At 40.8% G+C, this 20,584-nt stretch overlaps 1 protein-coding gene across 1 annotated transcript; it reads left to right on the forward strand.

The window, feature by feature from the left end:
- Positions 1-791: 791 nt before the first annotated feature.
- LOC140679723 (ER lumen protein-retaining receptor 2) lies at positions 792-18,659 on the forward strand. Its single transcript, XM_072915744.1, has 5 exons — positions 792-1,019; positions 8,352-8,452; positions 9,480-9,638; positions 12,280-12,532; positions 17,903-18,659. The coding sequence occupies exons 1-5, from the start codon at positions 929-931 to the stop codon at positions 17,935-17,937; spliced, it is 639 nt and encodes a 212-aa protein (XP_072771845.1). The 5' UTR covers positions 792-928; the 3' UTR covers positions 17,938-18,659.
- Positions 18,660-20,584: the final 1,925 nt, after the last annotated feature.

Genomic DNA, 20,584 nt, shown 5'->3' on the forward strand with positions numbered 1-20,584 from the left:
ATGTCCCTAACCGATGCACAGGCGAGCGGTCCACCTCGGGTCCTAACTCTGGACAGCCAGCACTTCATCCATGGTCACCGGAACCGGAATAACCCGGCGAGGAGGCGTGTAGTCCCTGTCTATGGTCCCCTTCCCTTGTAGTCCCTAGCTATGGTTCCTTGTCCCCCCCCCCCATGTGGTCCCTGGCTATGGTTCCTTGCCCCCCCCGCCCCCCGTGTGGTCCCTGGCTATGGTCCCTCGTTCCCCTCCCCCCTTTGTGGCTATGGTCCCTTGTCCCCCCCCTCCTCCCGCTTGCTCCCCCGTGTAGTCCCTGACTATGGTCCCTTGTCCACCCCCCCCTTCTCCGTGTAGTCCCTGGCCATGGTCCCTTGTCCCCCCCTATATAGTCTCAGGCTATGGTCCCTTGTCCCCCCCTTGTAGTCCCTGGCTATGGTTCCTTGTCCCCCGGTATAGTCCCTGGCTATGGTCCCTTGTCCTCCCCCCACCCCCTTGTAGTCCCAGGCTATTGTACCTTCTCCCCCTCCCCCCGTGCAGTCCCTGGCGATGGTTCCCTGTCCCCCCCTGTGTAGTCTCTGGCTATGGTCCCTTGTCCCCCCCGACCCCCTTGTAGGCCCAGGCTATTGTACCTTTCCTCCTCCCGGCCCCCTCGTGTAGTCCCAGGCTATTGTCCCTTGTCTCCCCCCCGTGGCCAGCCACGCTCATAGACTTTGGAGGCGGGGCATATCCCGCTGCCAGTCAAACGTCTAACCAATCACAGTCGCAGTCTGTGTTGTGTTCACGCCCCCTTCCACGTCGACCTGCGTTCTCGCCATATTTCCAAGCCCCAGAAGAAGACCCTGCAGCTCCCCTTTTGCTCGCAAACACAGGCGGAACATCCATTTGGAAAGTAGACAATAGGAGCAGGAAAGAGTATCTGCGTGGTGCAGCCATGAACGTCTTCCGACTGACTGGAGATCTCTCGCACTTGGCGGCAATCATCATCTTGCTGCTGAAGATCTGGAGAAGCAGGTCGTGTGCAGGTGAGTGGGAGCAACACTTCCTGCATATTCTTGCTTTACTCTTAACTCTTTTCGTACATTACTGGCTACATTCTAGCATGTTCTTTGTGTACTGTGAACTTAACTGACTCATGCCTTATATTACTGGACTGCTAGCTAAGCTAGCTCCCCATTCATTAATAGGACCAGCACAGGGAAGTGTATAATAATAATAATAATAATTATAATAAATAATAAGTGATATACACTTGAGCTAACTGTGTGTGTGTGTTTGCTATATAATTGATTAGCTTTGGAGTGTTTGAGTTTGCTAACCAACTATTGGAGCGTGACTACTACATTCAAACTGTAAAATGACTACTAGTCGTGTTATTTGTCATTTTGTGTAAATTATAAACACGCATTTCAGTCCTTCTTGCATTGCAATCTTTTCCGCACAATCCACACATCACCAAGTATCGATCGCTCGGTGTTCGATTGTTGCTGTCTGGCCTCTGACGTGGCGTCCGGAAGGCGCTACGGAAGTAGCTAACATGCTAGCTAGTTAGCTGCTAGAGATGCGCGGATAGGCAATTTATTTCATCCGCAACCGCGTCAGAAAGTCGTCAACCATCCGCCATCCACCCGATGTAACGTTTGATCAGAACTGCACCCGCCCGCCATCCGCCCGTTGTTATATATCTAATATTAATTAAAAAAAAAAAAAAAAGGGTGAAAACTAGGCGAATTGCACCTTGTGCAGACAAGAGTTTTCGATCGGACACGGAGGAATTAGCGATGTAAAAGACCACGTTGGGACAAAAAAACACAAGTCTAATGCCGTTGCTAGCGATACAAGTGGAAAACTTTCAACGTTTTTCGTCGCCCAAACAGATTCTTTGGATGTGATAAACGCCGAAGTTTTATTTAGGGAGGCAATAATTGAGCATGGACTTCCAATCGCACTGGCTGATCACATGGGACAGTTAATAATGTAATGCAACCTTTAAAAATCATTACGCGGTGATCGCGATCCCAAAAATAAACTTTTCTTGCATGATAATGTCCAGAAAAATTCGCTTTATATTACTATAGAGTCCTTTTAACGAATGAGTTTGATGGTTTATCACAAACCTTAAATGAAAGAAGTCCTTTGTTCTCCTGCACCATGGCCTTGCTTCGTGTTTGGTGCGCAATCCTGTCGGCTGTATTTCACAGCACGACATACTGTTAAAAGTGTTTATACTATTTATACTTTCAATTAACAAATTGAAGTCTTGTGAAAGGTTGACAGGATAACTGGCATTAACTGTCAAAATAATTTCAAACTATTGAAGTTAGCTTACAGAATAAACATGTCAATCAACCCATATGATTTTTGCTGTAATATTTTTGTTTTGAAAAGTCACTGTGACTGATAGAAAAGTGATGGTTTTAGCAACATTTTAACCTGTCTGAATGCTAATAATCATTTTGCGTCGGGGGGCGAAGCCCTGAACCCTCCACCAGGACTTTGTCCTGGACCTACCGGGGCCTGCGGCCCTTGGACCCTGGCTACTAGGTTTTTCTGATTTAAAAGTTGGCAGGTATGGTGAGGTTATAAAGCTTTTGCCTGTTAAAGAAAGGAGACTGATCCAACGCAGCACAGACTTGCGCGTGCCACGCTGTCACGACCCAGACGCACACCAGTGCGCAATCATATGGGAGCCGCGCTGAGCGCACCTCCAAGCGCGTCTCGCTGCCGGCGACGGCCAGGTATGGGCCCACGCTCCAGCGCCATCCATTTTCAGGACTAGTTGATTCGGCAGGTGGGTTGTTACACACTCCTTAGCGGGTTCCGACTTCCATGGCCACCGTCCTGCTCTCTATATCAACCAGGGTGAGCCCCACCCCTTTCGTGAGCGCACTGCGCGCGGAGTGACCCCTGTTACGCGCCCCCGGCAACAGGGGTGGCAAGCAGGTAAGCTGCGCGGGCGGAGCGCGCGGAGTGACCCATGTTACGAGCCCCCGGCCACGGGGGTGGCGGGCAGGTAAGCTGCTTACCTGCTGCGCGTGACGCCGGCCGCGGCGAAAGCGGACGAGGCGGGGTGTCGGTGCGGTGGGCGCGGTGGTGACCCTGGACGTGCGTCGAACCCTTCTCGCGGATCGCCTCAGCTACGGCTCCCGGTGGGGCCCTCTCAGGGGAAGGGGCCTCGGTCCCGGACCCCGGCGAGGCGTCCCTTCTCCGCTCCGTAAAAGTGTCCATCTCTTTTCTTTTTTTTTCTTCTGTTGTGGCATATGCTGCAGGTGCCTGCTCTTTTTTCGTATGTGGGTAACAACATTTAACTATGTATATATATTTCCCAATTGGTTTAACTGCCACCCGCAAAAAAAAAAAAAATCTAATTAATCCGCCCGACCCGCGAGCGGATAAAATCTTATTTTTTTAAATTTCATCCGCCCGATCCGCGGATAATCCGCAAACCGCGCATCTCTATTAGCTGCACAATAGTCGACAATCTTCCAACATAAATACGAGAAATGGCGATTATTACCGTCATTGGCAAACATCATTTAACAACATTCATATCAGGAACGGGGATTATTGCCGTCATTGTCGAAATTAATGTCAAACGTAGCAACTTTTACTATAATATTAATGTGCAGTCAAAAGCTTTATAGAAGAAAATAATATGATAAATAAACAAAGTGCCCATCTGCTAATACAGACGATCTTTGACTGGTGTTTTTGCAGTGCAATACATCCTTAAATTCACTAGTGTCCTATCCTGCTATAAAGAATATGACAAATAAACAAAGTGCCCATCTGCTAATGCAGATGATCTTTGACTAGTGTTTTTGCAGAACAATACATCCTTAAAAGCATTAGAGTGCTCCTGTCCTGTGTTGCGTTTTGGACCAGTTGTTCCTCCCAGGGAATTCAAGTCACAAGTCGCTCCCAAGCTCTTTACGACACTTAAAGCTGAGTTGAAAAACCACCAGAGACAGAATAGGTATTTTGTAATATATTGGCAAAGCTTTGCAGATATACATTTGAGACCAGTCCAGCATAGAACATTCTATCGCGTCTTCCCGACCCCAAAACCCTCTCTCCTCTCTCTAGTCAAAACACATGCTAGTCAAAACACATTCCAAAGAATTCAAGGTTAACACACACAGTTTACTTGCAGAGAAACAGAAAGAGAATAAATGGAAAACACGAGCTGTTTTCAAATATGACTATGAAAGAAAATAAGTAACACTAAAATTCGGATATATGTAAATATCTGCCTCCGACACCTGCTATAAATAATATTACAAATAAACAAAGTGCCAATGCAGACGATCTTTGACTAGTGTTTTTGCAGTGCAATGCTTTGATTGATTGAAACTTTTATCAGTAGATTGCACAGTGAAGTACATATTCCGTACAATCAACCACTAAATGGTAACACCCCAATAAGTTTTTACACTTGTTTAAGTCGGGGTCCACTTAAATTGATTCACTTAAAAACAGCACAGTAATACATTCTTTAAAATAGTATAATATTTATTTGTTACCAGGCCACATAGAGACTTCAAATAATTAATAAGCGACTATATTCTTAACCTTTGCCTGTCCTGATAGACACATAGGCGTTTAATACAACTCCTGATAGGAAGTCACCATTTGTTATCTCTTTGTTAAATGGGACAATACACATTAATGAACATACTGTATAATCAATCAATCAATCAATCTTTATTTATATAGCCCTAAATCACAAGTGTCTCAAAGGGCTGCACAAGCCACAACGACATCCTCGGTACAAAGCCCACATACGGGCAAGGAAAAACTCACCCCAGTGGGACGTCGATGTGAATGACTATGAGAAACCTTGGAGAGGACCGCATATGTGGGTAACCCCCCCCCTCTAGGGGAGACCGAAAGCAATGGATGTCGAGTGGGTCTGACATAATATTGTGAGAGTCCAGTCCATAGTGGATCCAACATAATAGTAAGAGTCCAGTCCATAGTGGGGCCAGCAGGACACCATCCCGAGCGGAGACGGGTCAGCAGCGCAGAGATGTTCCCAGCCGATGCACAGGCGAGCGGTCCACCCCGGGTCCCGACTCTGGACAGCCAGCACTTCATCCATGGCCACCGGACCTGTGCCCCCCCCCCTCAAGGAAAAGGGGAGCAGAGGAGAAAAGAAAAGAAACGGCAGATCAACTGGTCTAACAGGGGGGCTATTTAAAGGCTAGAGTATACAAATGAGTTTTAAGATGGGACTTAAATGCTTCTACTGAGGTAGCATCTCTAATTGTTACCGGGAGGGCATTCCATAGTACTGGAGCCCCAATAGAAAACGCTCTATAGCCCGCAGACTTTTTTTGGGCTCTGGGAATCACTGATAATCCGGAGTTCTTTGAACGCAGATTTCTTGCCGGGACATATGGTACAATGCAATCGACAAGATAGGACCGAGCTAGACCGTGTAGTATTTTATACGTAAGTAGTAAAACCTTAAAGTCACTTCTTAAGTGCACAGGAAGCCAGTGCAGGTGAGCCAGTATAGGCATAATATGATCAAACTTTCTTGTTCTTGTCAAAAGTCTAGCAGCCGCATTTTGTACCAACTGTAATCTTTTAATGCTAGACATAGGGAGACCCGAAAATAATACGTTACAGTAGTCGAGACGAGACGTAACGAACGCATGAATAATGATCTCAGCGTCGCTAGTGGATAAAATAGAACGAATTTTAGCAATATTACGGAGATGAAAGAAGGCCGTTTTAGTAACACTCTTAATGTGTGATTCAAACGAGAGAGTTGGGTCGAAGATAATACCCAGATTCTTTACTGATTCGCCTTGTGTAATTGTTTGGTTGTCAAATGTTAACATTATAACATTTTAAAGTGTCAGATTGTAGCCACAGGTTAATTTCCAACTGCATTGCAAAAAATTCAGTGTTGTATTTTTCATGCACTTATGTTTGCTGTATTTATCCATCACATGGGGAAGGCTGGTCCATAAAAATAATGCCTACATTAAAAAGATCCATGGTGCAAACGTGTTTGGGGACCTTGTTATAGAACAAGTCATTTTAGCTGAGGGGCCGCATGGAGGAAAATGTGTGCACACGCGGGCCGGACTATTAAAACAATGGCATTAAAAGTACAAAATAAAGACAACTTCAGATGGTTTTCTTTGGCCAAAAATAGAACAAACACATTCTGAAAATATTACAATGCAAATATAGAAAAAACTACCGGCAGTGGTAAAGTTTAGATCCATGAAGGAAAGAAGAAAGTGAATGAATGTTTATAACTGAATAAAATTACATGCATAAAAATTGTTTTCTTTTGTATTTTTTTTTTTTAATGAATGACGTAACGTTTATGATCCAAAAACACAATATAGAATGTGAGACATAACAGGATAATGCATACATTTATCATTTGTTTGATCATCTGCACCATGAATTGATTAACGTGGACCCCGACTCAAACAAGTTGAAAAAACGTATCGAGGTGTTACCATTTAGTGGTCAATTGTACGGAATATGTACTGTACTGTGCAATCTACTAATACAAGTTTCAATCTATCAATCAATTTTCAAAACGCTTACAAAACAGTGGGACCCCATTCTTATATCTTGATGAAGTCCCTGGGACCCCATTTTGAAATTTCCTAGCACCAACACTGTACTCTAATACTAATCAAATATCATCATAGATCATTCATTCATGGTCCTTGACTTTGACACAGGTTCTAGAAGGTGTGTTTGCAGTAGACTCCATCCCTAAAAACAGCAGAATCAGTGTTTGCCACAATACTGCAGTCTGTTTGTGGTGGTTAGTTGTAAGGCAATTGTAGAATTTGCATGAAAAAGGAAAAAACTAGGAAAGCCACACAAACATGTTAACAACCACAAACAACATTTTTGTTTTTTAAATGTCACAAATAAATAAATGAATGTGTGGCAAAAACTAAGTTCTCCTGTCCTATAAATCCTTACTGATTCTGCAGTACATCCTTAAAAACAGCATAGTGCTCTGGCCCTAGTATAGAGGATCTTTGAGTTTACTTGTGCAGTGCATCATTAAAAACAGCAGAGTGTTCTGGCCCTAGTATAGAGGATCTTTGAGTTTACTTGTGCAGTACATCCTTAAGAACAACAGAGTGCTCTGGCCCTAGTATAGAGGATCTTTGAGTTTACTTGTGCAGTACATCCTTAAGAACAACAGAGTGCTCTGGCCCTAGTATAGAGGATCTTTGAGTTTACTTGTGCAGTACATCCTTAAGAACAGCAGAGTGCTCTGGCCCTAGTATAGAGGATCTTTGAGTTTACTTGTGCAGTGCATCATTAAAAACAGCAGAGTGCTCTGGCCCTAGTATAGAGGATCTTTGAGTTTACTTGTGCAGTACATCCTTAAGAACAGCAGAGTGCTCTGGCCCTAGTATAGAGGATCTTTGAGTTTACTTGTGCAGTACATCCTTAAGAACAGCAGAGTGCTCTGGCCCTAGTATAGAGGAACTTTGAGTTTACTTGTGCAGTGCGTCCTTAAAAACAGCAGAGGGCTCTGGCCCTAGTATAGAGGATATTTGAGTTTACTTGTGTAGTACATCCTTAAGAACAGCAGAGTGCTCTGGCCCTAGTATAGAGGATCTTTGAGTTTACTTGTGCAGTACATCCTTAAGAACAACAGAGTGCTCTGGCCCTAGTATAGAGGAACTTTGAGTTTACTTGTGCAGTACATCCTTAAGAACAGCAGAGTGCTCTGGCCCTAGTATAGAATAGAGGAACTTTGAGTTTACTTGTGCAGTGCGTCCTTAAAAACAGCAGAGGGCTCTGGCCCTAGTATAGAGGATATTTGAGTTTACTTGTGTAGTACATCCTTAAAAACAGCAGAGTGCTCTGGCCCTAGTATAGAGGATCTTTGAGTTTACTTGTGCAGTACATCCTTAAGAACAGCAGAGTGCTCTGGCCCTAGTATAGAGGATATTTGAGTTTACTTGTGTAGTACATCCTTAAGAACAGCAGAGTGCTCTGGCCCTAGTATAGAGGAACTTTGAGTTTACTTGTGCAGTACATCCTTAAGAACAGCAGAGTGCTCTGGCCCTAGTGTAGAGGATCTTTGAGTTTACTTGTGCAGTGCGTCCTTAAAAACAGCACATCATTGCTGTCATGTAGAATATGTCTGACCACAACTAGGTTTTGCCAAATATTTTTAACATGTCCCTTGATCCTTGTTGTTCTATCATCATTTGAACTAAGCTACTGCCAGCTGCTAGAAAGGATTCTGTGTAAGTATGCATTACCATTCCCAGAAGGTGGCGCTGTTCACCAAGGCAGAGATGTTTCGGTGCCGCACCAACCAGCTGACCTTGTCTTGCGATTCTTTCAAGGTATCTCTGGAAAGAGTCAAATCCTGTTTGCGATTGTGTTCACCACACGCTACCTGGACCTGCTGACCTCCTTTATCTCGTTCTACAACACATGCATGAAGGTGAGACTGACTTACACCAGGAGTCTGCTAACTTACAAACACAATGGAAGAATGTGGGAGAGAGGGGACTACTTTGACATCCTGTAAATGAAAGATGCCAATGTTTATAATGATATGCTATCAGAGATCTTAGCTTTGGGCTACAGCTAAACTAGTGTAATATCATACTTGCCAACCCTCCCGGATTTTCCGGGAGACTCCCGAAATTCAGCGCCTCTCCCGAAAACCTCCCGGGACAAATTTTCTCCTGAAAATCTCCCGAAATTCAGGCGGAGCTGGAGACCACGCCCCCTCCAGCTCCATGCGGACCTGAGTGACGTGTTGACAGCCTGTTCACACGTCCGCTTTCCCACAATATAAACAGCTAATGATGGAGGGCGAGTTCTTGGTTTCTTATGTGGATTTATTGTTAGGCAGTTTCATTAACGTCCTCCGAGCGCGGTAACAACACACAACAACAGCAGTCAAGTTTTCGTCTGCCGTAAAGCAGTTCGTCTGCCGTAAATAGCAATGTTGTGACACTTTTAAACAGGACAATACTACCATCTACTGTACATGCATATGTGACCCACCCATAATGTGTCACATTTTTGTGTTGATTTATTTATTTTATTTTGTGGTTTGAATTCGTTTTTGGAGCTGTCATTCCACATTTATCAGTATTCACATTGGTCAGTAGGGGGCAGTAGGGCGTTTCTTCCCAATTGAATGCTATCACCCGCAGACCGGAAGTGTCTTGTCATTCTGATGAGCGCGACCAGTCTGTGAACAATTGAAACGTCCTGTGTGCTTTTTCCTCCTGTATAACAGGTTAGTTTTGGTGAATCAACTCACTGAATAATATCCATGTGATCTTTATAAGTTTAAGTACACATTCTGATGGTGGAGCCTAACTCTAAAGTGTTAGTGAGTAGGTCTCCTTAATAATCAAGTCACTCATGAATGGGAGTTTGCAGAAGGCCGAAAAAGACGAGTGCCGCACTTTTGGCCATTCTTTGTTCACATTTCTGCACACCTTGTTCTTCAGGTGATCTACATCGGCTGTGCGTACGCCACGGTCTACCTGATCTACGCCAAGTTCCGCGCCACTTACGACGGAAATCACGACAGCTTCAGGGTGGAGTTCCTGGTCGTCCCCGTCGGGGGTCTGTCCGTCCTCATCAACCACGACTTCTCCCCGCTTGAGGTGCTTTTGCTCCGACTGTTTTTTGGGGGTTTTGACCCACAACTTAGTAAAAGTTTGGTGCGTGTGGAGCTTGGCAGGCACAGTTTGGTGCACAATGCAACGTGGTAATCCTCAGGGTATTTGTTTAAATATCACCACTTTGATTTCTTTCAAAAATTAATTAGTCATTTAATTCAATTCACTAGATTTTTTTATTTACTGTATATTTTGTATGTTTTTCTATATTATTTTCCTTTTTTTGTAATAGGATGATCTACAGTTTGGACACACCTTCTCCTCATTCAATGTGTTTTCTTTATTTCCATGACTATTTACGTTGTAGATTGTCACATCAAAACTATGAATGAACACATGAGGAGTTACCGTATGTACTTAACAAAAAAAGGTGAAATAACTGAAAACATGTTTTATATTCTAGTTTCTTCAAAATAGCCACCCTTTGCTCTGATTACTGCTTTGCACACTCTTGGCATTCTCACCATGAGCTTCAAGAGGTAATCACCCGAAATGGCTTTCACTTCACAGGTGTGCTTGAAGCTCATGGAGAGAATGCCAAGAGTCTGCAAAGCAGTAATCTGAGCAAAGGGTGGCTATTTTGAAGAAACTAGCATATAAAACATGTTTTATATGCTAGTTTCTGTTCTGAAGAAACTAGCATATAAAACATGTTTTATATGCTAGTTTCTTCAAAATAGCCACTCTTTGCTCTGATTTGATATAGTGAAAGCCAATATCTAAGTGACATTTAAAGCAGTGTGGGTGGCACTGGTAGCAGGTGGGTAAAGTGTCTTGCCCAAGGACACAACGGCAGAGACTAGGATGGCGGGAGCGGGGATCGTGGGGGATCGAACCTGGAACCCTCAAGTTGCCGGCACGTCCACTCTACCAACCAAGCTATTTTAATCAATTTTCAAGTAGTCATAGTCATGTTTTATATGCTAGTTTCTTCAAAATAGCCACCCTTTGCTCTGATTACTTATTCGCATACTCTTGACATTCTCTCCATGAGCTTCGAGAGGTAGTCACCCGAAATGGCTGTCACTTCACAGATGTGCTTGAAGCTCATGGAGAGAATGCCAAGAGTGTGCAAAGCAGTAATCAGAGCAACGGGTGGCTATTTTGAAGAAACTAGCACATAAAACATGTTTTGTATGCTAGTTTCTTCAAAATGGCCACCCTTTGCTCTGATTACTTTTTCGCACACTCTTGGCATTCTGAAAATATTAGTAGATATTAGTAAATATTAGTAGAAAATAGCATTAATCAGAGCAAAGGGTGGCTATTTTGAAGAAACTAGCATATAAAACATGTTTTGTATGCTAGTTTCTTCAAAATGGCCACCCTTTGCTCTGATTACTTTTTCGCACACTCTTGGCATTCTGAAAAAATTAGTAGATATTAGTAAAAAATAGCATTAATCAGAGCAAAGGGTGGCTATTTTGAAGAAACTAGCATATAAAACATGTTTTATATGCTAGTTCCTTCAAAATAGCCACCCTTTGCTCTGATTTGATTACTTTTTCGCACACTCTTGGCATTCTCTCCATGATCTTAAAGAGGTAGTCACCTGAAATGGTTTCCACTTCACAGGTGTGCTTGAAGCTCATGGAGAGAATGCCAAGAGTGTGCGAAGCAGTAATCAGAGCAAAGGGTGGCTATTTTGAAGAAACTAGAATACAAAACACGAGTGAGGGAAGAGTGGATGGTGAGATCGACAAGCGGCGTCTTCAGTAATGCGGACGCTGTATCGATCCGTTGTGGTGAAGAAGGAGCTGAGCCGGAAGGCAAAGCTCTCAATTTACCGGTCGATCTACGTTCCCATCCTCACCTATGGTCATGAGCTTTGGGTTATGACCGAAAGGACAAGATCACGGGTACAAGCGGCCCAAATGAGTTTCCTCCGCCGGGTGGTGGGTCTCTCCCTTAGAGATAGGGTGAGAAGCTCTGCCAATAAAGAGGCGGCGTGTCCAAACTTTTGGCCTGTACTGTATATTGAAATATACAGATACGTTACCTACTCAGTGACCTAGTGGTTAGAGCACAGGTGTCAAACTCAGGGCCCGGGTGCCAGATCTGGCCCGCCACATCATTTTGAATGGCCCGTGAAAGCTTGGAAATAATATGAATCCATTTTAAGTGCTTTCTTTCTTTTTCTATTTTGACAGAAATAAAGCCATGTACTGCATCAATAAAAACCTACTCAGTGGCTTAGTGGTTAGAGTGTCCGCCCTGAGATGGGTAGGTCGTGAGTTGAAACCCCGGCCGAGTCATACCAAAGACTATAAAAATGGGAGCCATTACCTCCCTGCTTGGCACTCAGCATCAAGGGTTGGAATTGGGGGTTAAATCACCAAAAATGATTCCCGGGCGCGGCCACCGGTGCTGCCCACTGCTCCCCTCACCTCCCAGGGGGTGATCAAGGGTGATGGGTCAAATGCAGAGAATTATTTCGCCACACTTAGTGTGTGTGACTATCATTGGTACTTATCTCATATTTATATGTAGCTGTGGTATGGCTGAATGGTCCGTCCAATGATAGGTGGTTGACACTTGATGTGGTGTGCTTTGGATCGTGTGCTATATAATGTGCTATAACTTTGGATTCCTTGAGTAAAATGTGTGTTAACCGTCTCACCTTTAGATCCTGTGGACCTTCTCCATCTACCTGGAGTCGGTGGCCATCCTCCCTCAGCTCTTCATGATCAGCAAAACGGGCGAGGCGGAGACCATCACCACCCACTACCTGTTCAGTCTGGGCCTGTACCGGGCGCTCTACCTCTTCAACTGGATCTGGCGCTTCTACTTCGAGGGCTTCTTCGACATGATCGCCGTCGTCGCCGGCGCGGTCCAGACCATCCTCTACTGCGACTTCTTCTACCTTTACGTCACCAAAGGTGGGTTCACGCCAACATTATAGACCAGGGGTGGGCAATTAATTTTTACCAGCACTGCTGGAGGGCCACACCAACAATATTTCAACGAAATTTTGCTCAAATTATTTTTGATATACCGTAAGATAAATAATAATAATAATAATAATTTCATTTAACCTAACTTAACTTTATACAAAAGCAGATTGCTTTTGATGGTTTTATTTTTAACACTGTCTTACACAACAATTCCTAATGTATAATACAATGCAAAAATGTCCATTTCTGTCACTTTATCCTGCATCCTCTTTAAAAGTCCAACATTTTCCCCCGTCAGATTTGGACAAGCATCTGTTGTCACATCTGCCAGCTTGTCCCATTTCAGTCCTAACATGTCCAAACACGCATTTACCTATGTGAACAAGTCATTACCTGTGGTTGTCTCTTTAATTGACTGCATGGCTGCCAGCTTCTCCGTGATTTGAAAGTCTGCAGTTATCCCACGTAAGAAGATGAGCAGCTGGGCGGTGTTACGTACATTGCAGCTCTCATCCAAAGCCAGCGAAAAACAGTCAAAGTCGGCCGTTCTGTTCTTCAGCTGAAGCTCCAAGTTTCCAGCGATGGTCTCAACCCGCCTCGTTACAGTGCGTCGGGAGAGTGACACGTTGTCAAATGCGCCCCTCTTCTCCGGGCATATCAGCGCAACAGAGTCCAATAAGCACTCCTTAATAAACTCTCCGTCAGAAAACGCCTTACTTTTTCTGGCGATTTTGTGAGAAATGACGAAACTTGTCCTGACGGCTGCATCTCTGGGGGTGTGAAATTTGGCAAAAAGTTAAAAATGATTTTCCAGGTAAAAAATGATTTTCAAGGTAAAAAAAATTTTTCAAGGTAAAAAATGATTTTCAAGGTAAAAAATGATTTTCAAGGTAAAAAAAAATGTTTCAAGGTAAAAAAAATTTTCAAGGTTAAAAATGATTTTCAAGGTAAAAAATGATTTTCTAGGTAAAAAAAATTTTCAAGGTAAAAATTTTTTTACAAGGGAACATTTTTTTCAAAGTTAAAAATGATTTTCAAGGTAAAAAATTATTTTCTAGGTAAATAAAATTTTCAAGGTAAAATTTTTTTTACAAGGGAACATTTTTTTTTCAATGTAAAAAAATGATTTTCAAGGTAAAAAATGATTTTCAAGGTAAAAAAGAATTTTTCAAGGTAAAATTTTTTTTTCAATGTAAAAAATGATTTTCAAGGTAAAAAATGATTTTCAAGGTAAAAAAAATGTTTCAAGGTAAAAAAAATTTTCAAGGTTAAAAATGATTTTCAAGGTAAAAAATGATTTTCTAGGTAAAAAAAATTTTCAAGGTAAAATTTTTTTTACAAGGGAACATTTTTTTTCAATGTAAAAAATGATTTTCAAGGTAAAAAATGATTTTCAAGGTAAAAAATAATTTTTCAAGGTAAAAATTTTTTTTCAATGTAAAAAATGATTTTCAAGGTAAAAAATGATTTTCAAGGTAAAAAATGATTTTCAAGGTAAAAATTTTTTTTCAATGTAAAAAATGATTTTCAATGTAAAAAATGATTTTCAAGGTAAAAAATGATTTTTAAGGTAAAAATTTTTTTTCAAGGTAACATTTTTTTTTCAAGGTAAAAAATGATTTTTAAGGTAAAAAATTATTTTCAAGGTAAAAAAAATTCAATCAGACACATTCCGGTATTTTTCCTCGTGCTTCGTCGTGTAGTGGAGATTCAAATGACATTCTTTAAACACAGCAACCTGTGTACCACACATTAAGCACACAGCATTACCTTTAATTTCTGTAAAGAAATACTTGGCAGTCCATGTCTTGTTGAAAACACGCCATTCCTCATCAACTTTTCTCTTTTTAGCGTCTCGGGGATAACCGGGCATCACTTGTCGCTGTGCACCTTCACTCACAGGTTACACACAGACATACGCCCATAAATAACACTTTTCAAAATAAAAGCAGCACAGCTGTAATGCACGCACAACATAGATGTTTTTTTAAATTTATTTTGTCATTTGTGATTGCTGCTGTTCACATTCACTCACAATCGCGCACGAGCATACGTCCACACGGAAGTAATACAAATAACGCTTTTCAAAACAAAAGCAGCACCGTTGTATTGCACACTCGACATAGATACTTTTTAAAATGTATTTTGTCATTTATGATTGGCCTCACGCGGGCCGGACAGGGACGCACAAAGGGCCGGATGTGGCCCGCGGGCCGCAGAATGCCCAGGTCTGTTGTAGACCGTACGTCATCCGTCTGTACGAAGTTCAGCCGTCACTTATTGAAGCCGCCATCAGGTCGGCCTTCTTGGGTCATCTGTTCCATAGAAGAACACATGAGCTTGTGTTACTATCAGCGTCTCTGCAAAGCCGCTAACCTCACACGCACAAGGCCAATGTTGTGTTGAAGAGGCAGTAATTGAGGAATATAATTACTATGTCCAATTCTTTACTGCAGACCATCATGCTTCTTCAGTCCAATGACGCCAAAGAGGAATTAGCTGAGTCACACGTCACAATTCTGACATTTAGAACAAATGTGCGCAAAGAATGTGTCATAACACCACTAGGAGACACTCTGGTGATGTTTTTAAGCACAATAATAACAATAAGGACTTAAAATAGTTTTTATATGTCGTCTTATATTTTTATCATTAAAAAAAATCATGTTTTTACAAATGTACAGTATGTAAGAATGTATTAAAAAAAAAAAGTAAAAAGTAAAATATCAATACAGAATATTATTACGTTCCAGGTTCCAGGTTCGATCCCCGCTGGCCCTAGTCACTGCCGTTGTGTCCTTGGGCAAGACACTTTACCTACCTGCTCCCAGTGCCACCCACACTGCTTTAAATGGAACTTACATATTGGCTTTCACTATGTAAAAGGGCTTTGGGTCACTAGAGAAAAGCGCTATATAAATATAATTAACTTCACTAAAAAAATGTGATGATACCAGAAAAAAGTGGGCAGTTTTACTAAAATAAAGTTGTTCTATTACAAGATTTTAACATATTTTAACAATTAAACTTTTTTATAACATTAAAAAAAAAAGTATTTTACAATTTACATTTATATAGCACTTTTCTCTAGTGACTCAAAGCACTTTACTTAGTAAAAGCCAATATGTAAGTGACATTTAAAGCAGTGTGGGTGGCACTGGGAGCAGGTGGGTAAAGTGTCTTGCCCAAGGACACAACGGCAGTGACTAGGATGGCGGAAGCGGGGCTCGAACCTGGAACCCTCAAGTTGCTGGCACGGCCACTCTACCATTGAAACTTGGAGCTAAACCGCCCCTGTTGTTGTATCGATGCAGCTTGTTTATCGTAACATACATTCCCCCCCCCCATAATTTTAGTACTTAGTACATCCACGTGACAGTGAACAATTATTTTGTATATATTTTTTTGTTTTATGTCTTTGTTCTTGTAATAATGCGACATAAAAGGATACAGTTCTCTCAGTGCTATCTTTGTTCTTGCCCAACTTTTTTCTCATACAATAAAAAAAACTGTTACGCAACGTTATTCGTAAAATAGTTTTTTTAAATGTATTATTCATTTAGTGTTTTTTAGCAATGCCATTTTTTTTTCGTAACGTGAGAGAAAATGTCTTTATTTTCTTACTAGGTTGCTATAAAAAAAAAATATATATTTTATGACTTTCTTGTAATAATGCGACATAAAAGGATGCAGTTCTCACAGTACTATCTTTGTTCTTACTCAACTTCTTTCTCATTCAATAAAAACAATAACGCAACGTTATTCGCAAAAGTTTTTATTTATTTATTATTTGTTTAGTGTTTTTTAGCAATGCCATTTTTTTTCATAAAGTAAGAGAACATTTTCTTATTTTCTTACTCGGTGGCTATAAAAAAAAGTTTAATTTTTTGATTTTCTTGTAATAATGCGACATAAAAGGATACAGTTCTCACAGTACTATCTTTGTTCTTACCAAACTTTTTTCTCATACAATAAAAAAACTGTTACACAACTTTATTCGTAAAATAGTTTTTTTATATGTCGTTTAGTGTTTTTTAACAATGCCAATTTTTTCATAACGTAAGAGAAAATGTTTGTATTTTTTGATTAGGTTGCTATAACATTTTTTTTGTAATTTTATGATTTTTTTCTTGTACCATGCAACTTTTTTCTTGCGGTTTTAGGACATTGTTGTTAAAAAATGCCACTTTTTTACGTATTTTTCCTCCAATTATTTTGTGACATTTCAGTGAAATGCCTCTATTTCGTTAACATCGCAACTTATTTCTTGTCACTTGCCTACAGTTTTACTCCTAGCGTTCCCATGTGTGCTTATCACATGTGAATAATGCTGTATAATAGACTGTATTTATGTTATTCACATGTGAATAATGCTGTATAATAGACTGTATTTATATTCACATGTGAATAATGCTGTATAATAGACTGTATTTATATTATTCACATGTGAATAATGCTGTACAATAGACTGTATTTATATTATTCACATGTGAATAATGCTGTACAATATACTGTATTAATATTATTCACATGTGAATAATGCTGTATAATACACTGTATTTATATTATTCACATGTGAATAATGCTGTACAATATACTGTATTAATATTATTCACATGTGAATAATGCTGTATAATAGACTGTATTTATATTATTTACATGTGAATAATGCTGTATAATACTGTATTTGTTATTCACATGTGAATAATGCTGTAAAATAGACTGTATTTATGTTATTCACATGTGAATAATGCTGTATAATAGACTGTATTTATGTTATTCACATGTGAATAATGCTGTATAATATACTGTATTAATATTATTCACATGTGAATAATGCTGTATAATAGACTGTATTTATATTATTCACATATGAATAATGCTGTATAATAGACTATTTGTTATTCACCTCTGAATAATGCTGTATAATAGACTGTATTTATATTATTCACATATGAATAATGCTGTATAATAGACTGTATTTATATTATTTACATATGAATAATGCTGTATAATAGACTGTATTTGTTATTCACATGTGAATAATGCTGTATAATAGACTGTATTTATATTATTCACATGTGAATAATGCTGTATAATAGACTGTATTTGTTATTCACATGTGAATAATGCTGTATAATAGACAGTATTTATATTATTCACATGTGAATAATGCTGAATAATTGAGTGTATTTATAATATTCACATGTAAAAAATACCTAAGGGTTTATTTATTGTGAGCAAACTGTGGTGCTGAATTTCCCCCAGGGATCAATAAAGTACTTTCTATTCTATTCTATTGTATTTCTTTGCAAGGATGTGAGCCACACATGCTAACAAACGTGTCTTCCTCAGTGTTGAAAGGCAAGAAACTGAGCCTGCCGGCATAAGAAGGTTGGCGGCAGCAGACCCAGCGCGCGCCCAGATTGAAACCACGGAACGTCATGAGCTTCCGGCAAAAAGGATACATACGCCTGAGACAGAGAGCCAACTTCACAGGGAAAAACACTATTGATGATCAGCGATGGAAGTGGTCCACGCCCACCAACACCACAGCTGAACTAAGGTCCTTCCAAGGTCCACCGTGGGATTTCTGCGTTCTTCTTGCCTTCAACTTCTTTGCATTGCTGTCCAAATAGAAGACAGGCTCCTCCCCCCCTCCCCCAACACAACCCGAGGTGCATATGCTTTTTCTTTTTGTTTGTTTTGACAATGTCACAAATTGGGCAATAACCTTGTTAAGGGAATGCACAAATGTACAGTCTTAGTAAAACAAAAAAGAGTGCCTGATGACAGTTATTGTCCTCACAGTATTTTTTTAATTGTAATACATGTATCCCGAACACATTTCTGCTCTATAAGAAACATATTTTCATAATGACACAACCCACATATTTAACTGCACTCCATCTCTCTTAGTTGTGTACTGTAGTTCCAGTTCAACTAACCCTGTGATTATTTCCACTTCAAATGAAAGTATCAATCGTGCAGCAAGTCAGGAATGGCATTTTTCATTTAGAAATCACTGCTCAGTAGGAATAACTTAGTAGCTTTCCAAAGGGTTATTGTTTTGTTTTTTTGCATATCACCTCCATTAAAGATTTTATGACAATTGCCGTAGTGTTGTTGTCCCATCCATCTTCTTCAGCTTATCCGAGGTGGGGTTGCGGGGGCAGCAGCCTAAGCAGATTACCCAGACTTCCCCTCTCCCCGGCTACTTGGTCCAGCTCCTCCCAGGGGATCCCGAGGCGTTCCCAGGTCAGCCGGGAGACTTGGTCTTCCCAACGTTTCCTGGGTCTTCCCCGTGGCCTCCTGCTGTTGTACCTACTCAAGTCATTAAGCAACCAAAACAAAAACAAAAAAACATAGCCACAAACCATGATACCTGTGTGTGTAAAATATATATTTTTTCATTTTTTTCATTTTTTTATTAATTTCAGGCAATGACATACAGTGTTTCCCACAGGACAGGCATCTATTTGTGGTGGTGTGGTCGGGGGGTGGCGGCGGCAGCGGCGATGACCAAGAAGAATGCGGAGTTGGAATATAATTACAACACTTTATGTACATATTTATATACAGATTTGAACAATTAGTTATTCCCTGAAATATATTTATTAATTGTGGTTCTTACAAAAAATATATCTTATAAAATATAAAAGCTAAAATGTCTCTTAAAGCTCTGCCCCTTTAATTAGTGCATACTAAATAATTTAACTTTAGCCTACTACTACAACCATATTATTTACCAGCAACATAAAGTGAAACAGAGGCAGAGGTGTCCTGCCAGTCAGTCAACCTCCTCCTCCTCCTGCTGCTGCTGCTGAACAGGTCGCACTGGAGCTAGTCTCGCTCGCCAGAGAAGAGGGAGACACTGGAGCTTACCGTGCTGGGTGTTATACAGCCATGACTTAAATTGTGGCATTTTTAGCCATTCTGGATCGAACCCAGTCGCTCTATGTTTTGTCGTGGTCCTCTCTATAAGGCACATAAGAATATAAAATAGGACCCTTTTCATGAGAAAAGTGCATTTCTGATCTGACCCTGCTTTATTTTTCAGTGTTTGCCGAGTCTCACCTGTTCCCTCCGCCCTAGCTGGCTCTACATGCTGCCTGTCTTCCTCCTCTCCTACAACATCTCCCTGCGTACTTACTATCCCTTCCTCCTCACCCTCTCTTACTGCCACAGCTGCGGCACGAGTTGAAGCCTGGAAATATTGGAAGCAAATTAATTTTCACACTGATGGACGTCTGTTCACTTTCCTTATGAGATTTCTAAGTGTCTACACCGTTTTGATAATACCTCCTGTGGTCCGGACTGTAGGCCTACCTCCTCTCCAAGTCCAGCCCTTTTCGGCCGTTGAAAATATTTTTCTATACTCATCTGTGTGAAGGAGTGAACATCCAACATTAGAATGTATTACTAACGAGCAGAAGCGCTCTATGTACAGTGCCGTCTAACCAGCAGCTCAACACATGCAGGGTTCAACGTTAAGCTTTTTTTCTACTTGCCTGACTTCTCAAATCTACTTGCCCCAATATTTGTACTTGTCCTGCCTAGGTTTTTTTCTGGCTGTGTCGTGCTCATGGCTTATATCTTACTAAAATCCTTCCCGTTGACTATTTACAACACTACACAGTATTTATTATTATTATCATCTATAATTACATTTAAATGGCATTGCATACATGTAAAATTAAATGCTATTTCACATTATTTGACCAGTAGCAGTTACACCCATCTGAACAGGTCAGCCACCTGTTTAAAGCCCGATCACAGTTGAAATCTTGAAATGAAGGGCCTTTAATGGCCAAAACATTAACCTGGACAACATTTTAACAGCTGGTTGGCTCAGATTTGATTCTTTTCATTGCATTCACATGCTGCAGTGGACAGTGGACAATTATCTTTAGTTTTTTTCATGCTCGTCGGAATGGTAACAGGTGACTGTTACTATAACCTATCTACCTATAACCTATATTACCCTCCTATTTTGATCCGGTCGGTCCGTTTTTCTTTTACTCCGTCGTCTTCTTC

This window comes from Nerophis lumbriciformis, linkage group LG22, assembly GCF_033978685.3.
Source record: "Nerophis lumbriciformis linkage group LG22, RoL_Nlum_v2.1, whole genome shotgun sequence".
Classification (NCBI taxonomy): domain Eukaryota; kingdom Metazoa; phylum Chordata; class Actinopteri; order Syngnathiformes; family Syngnathidae; genus Nerophis; species Nerophis lumbriciformis.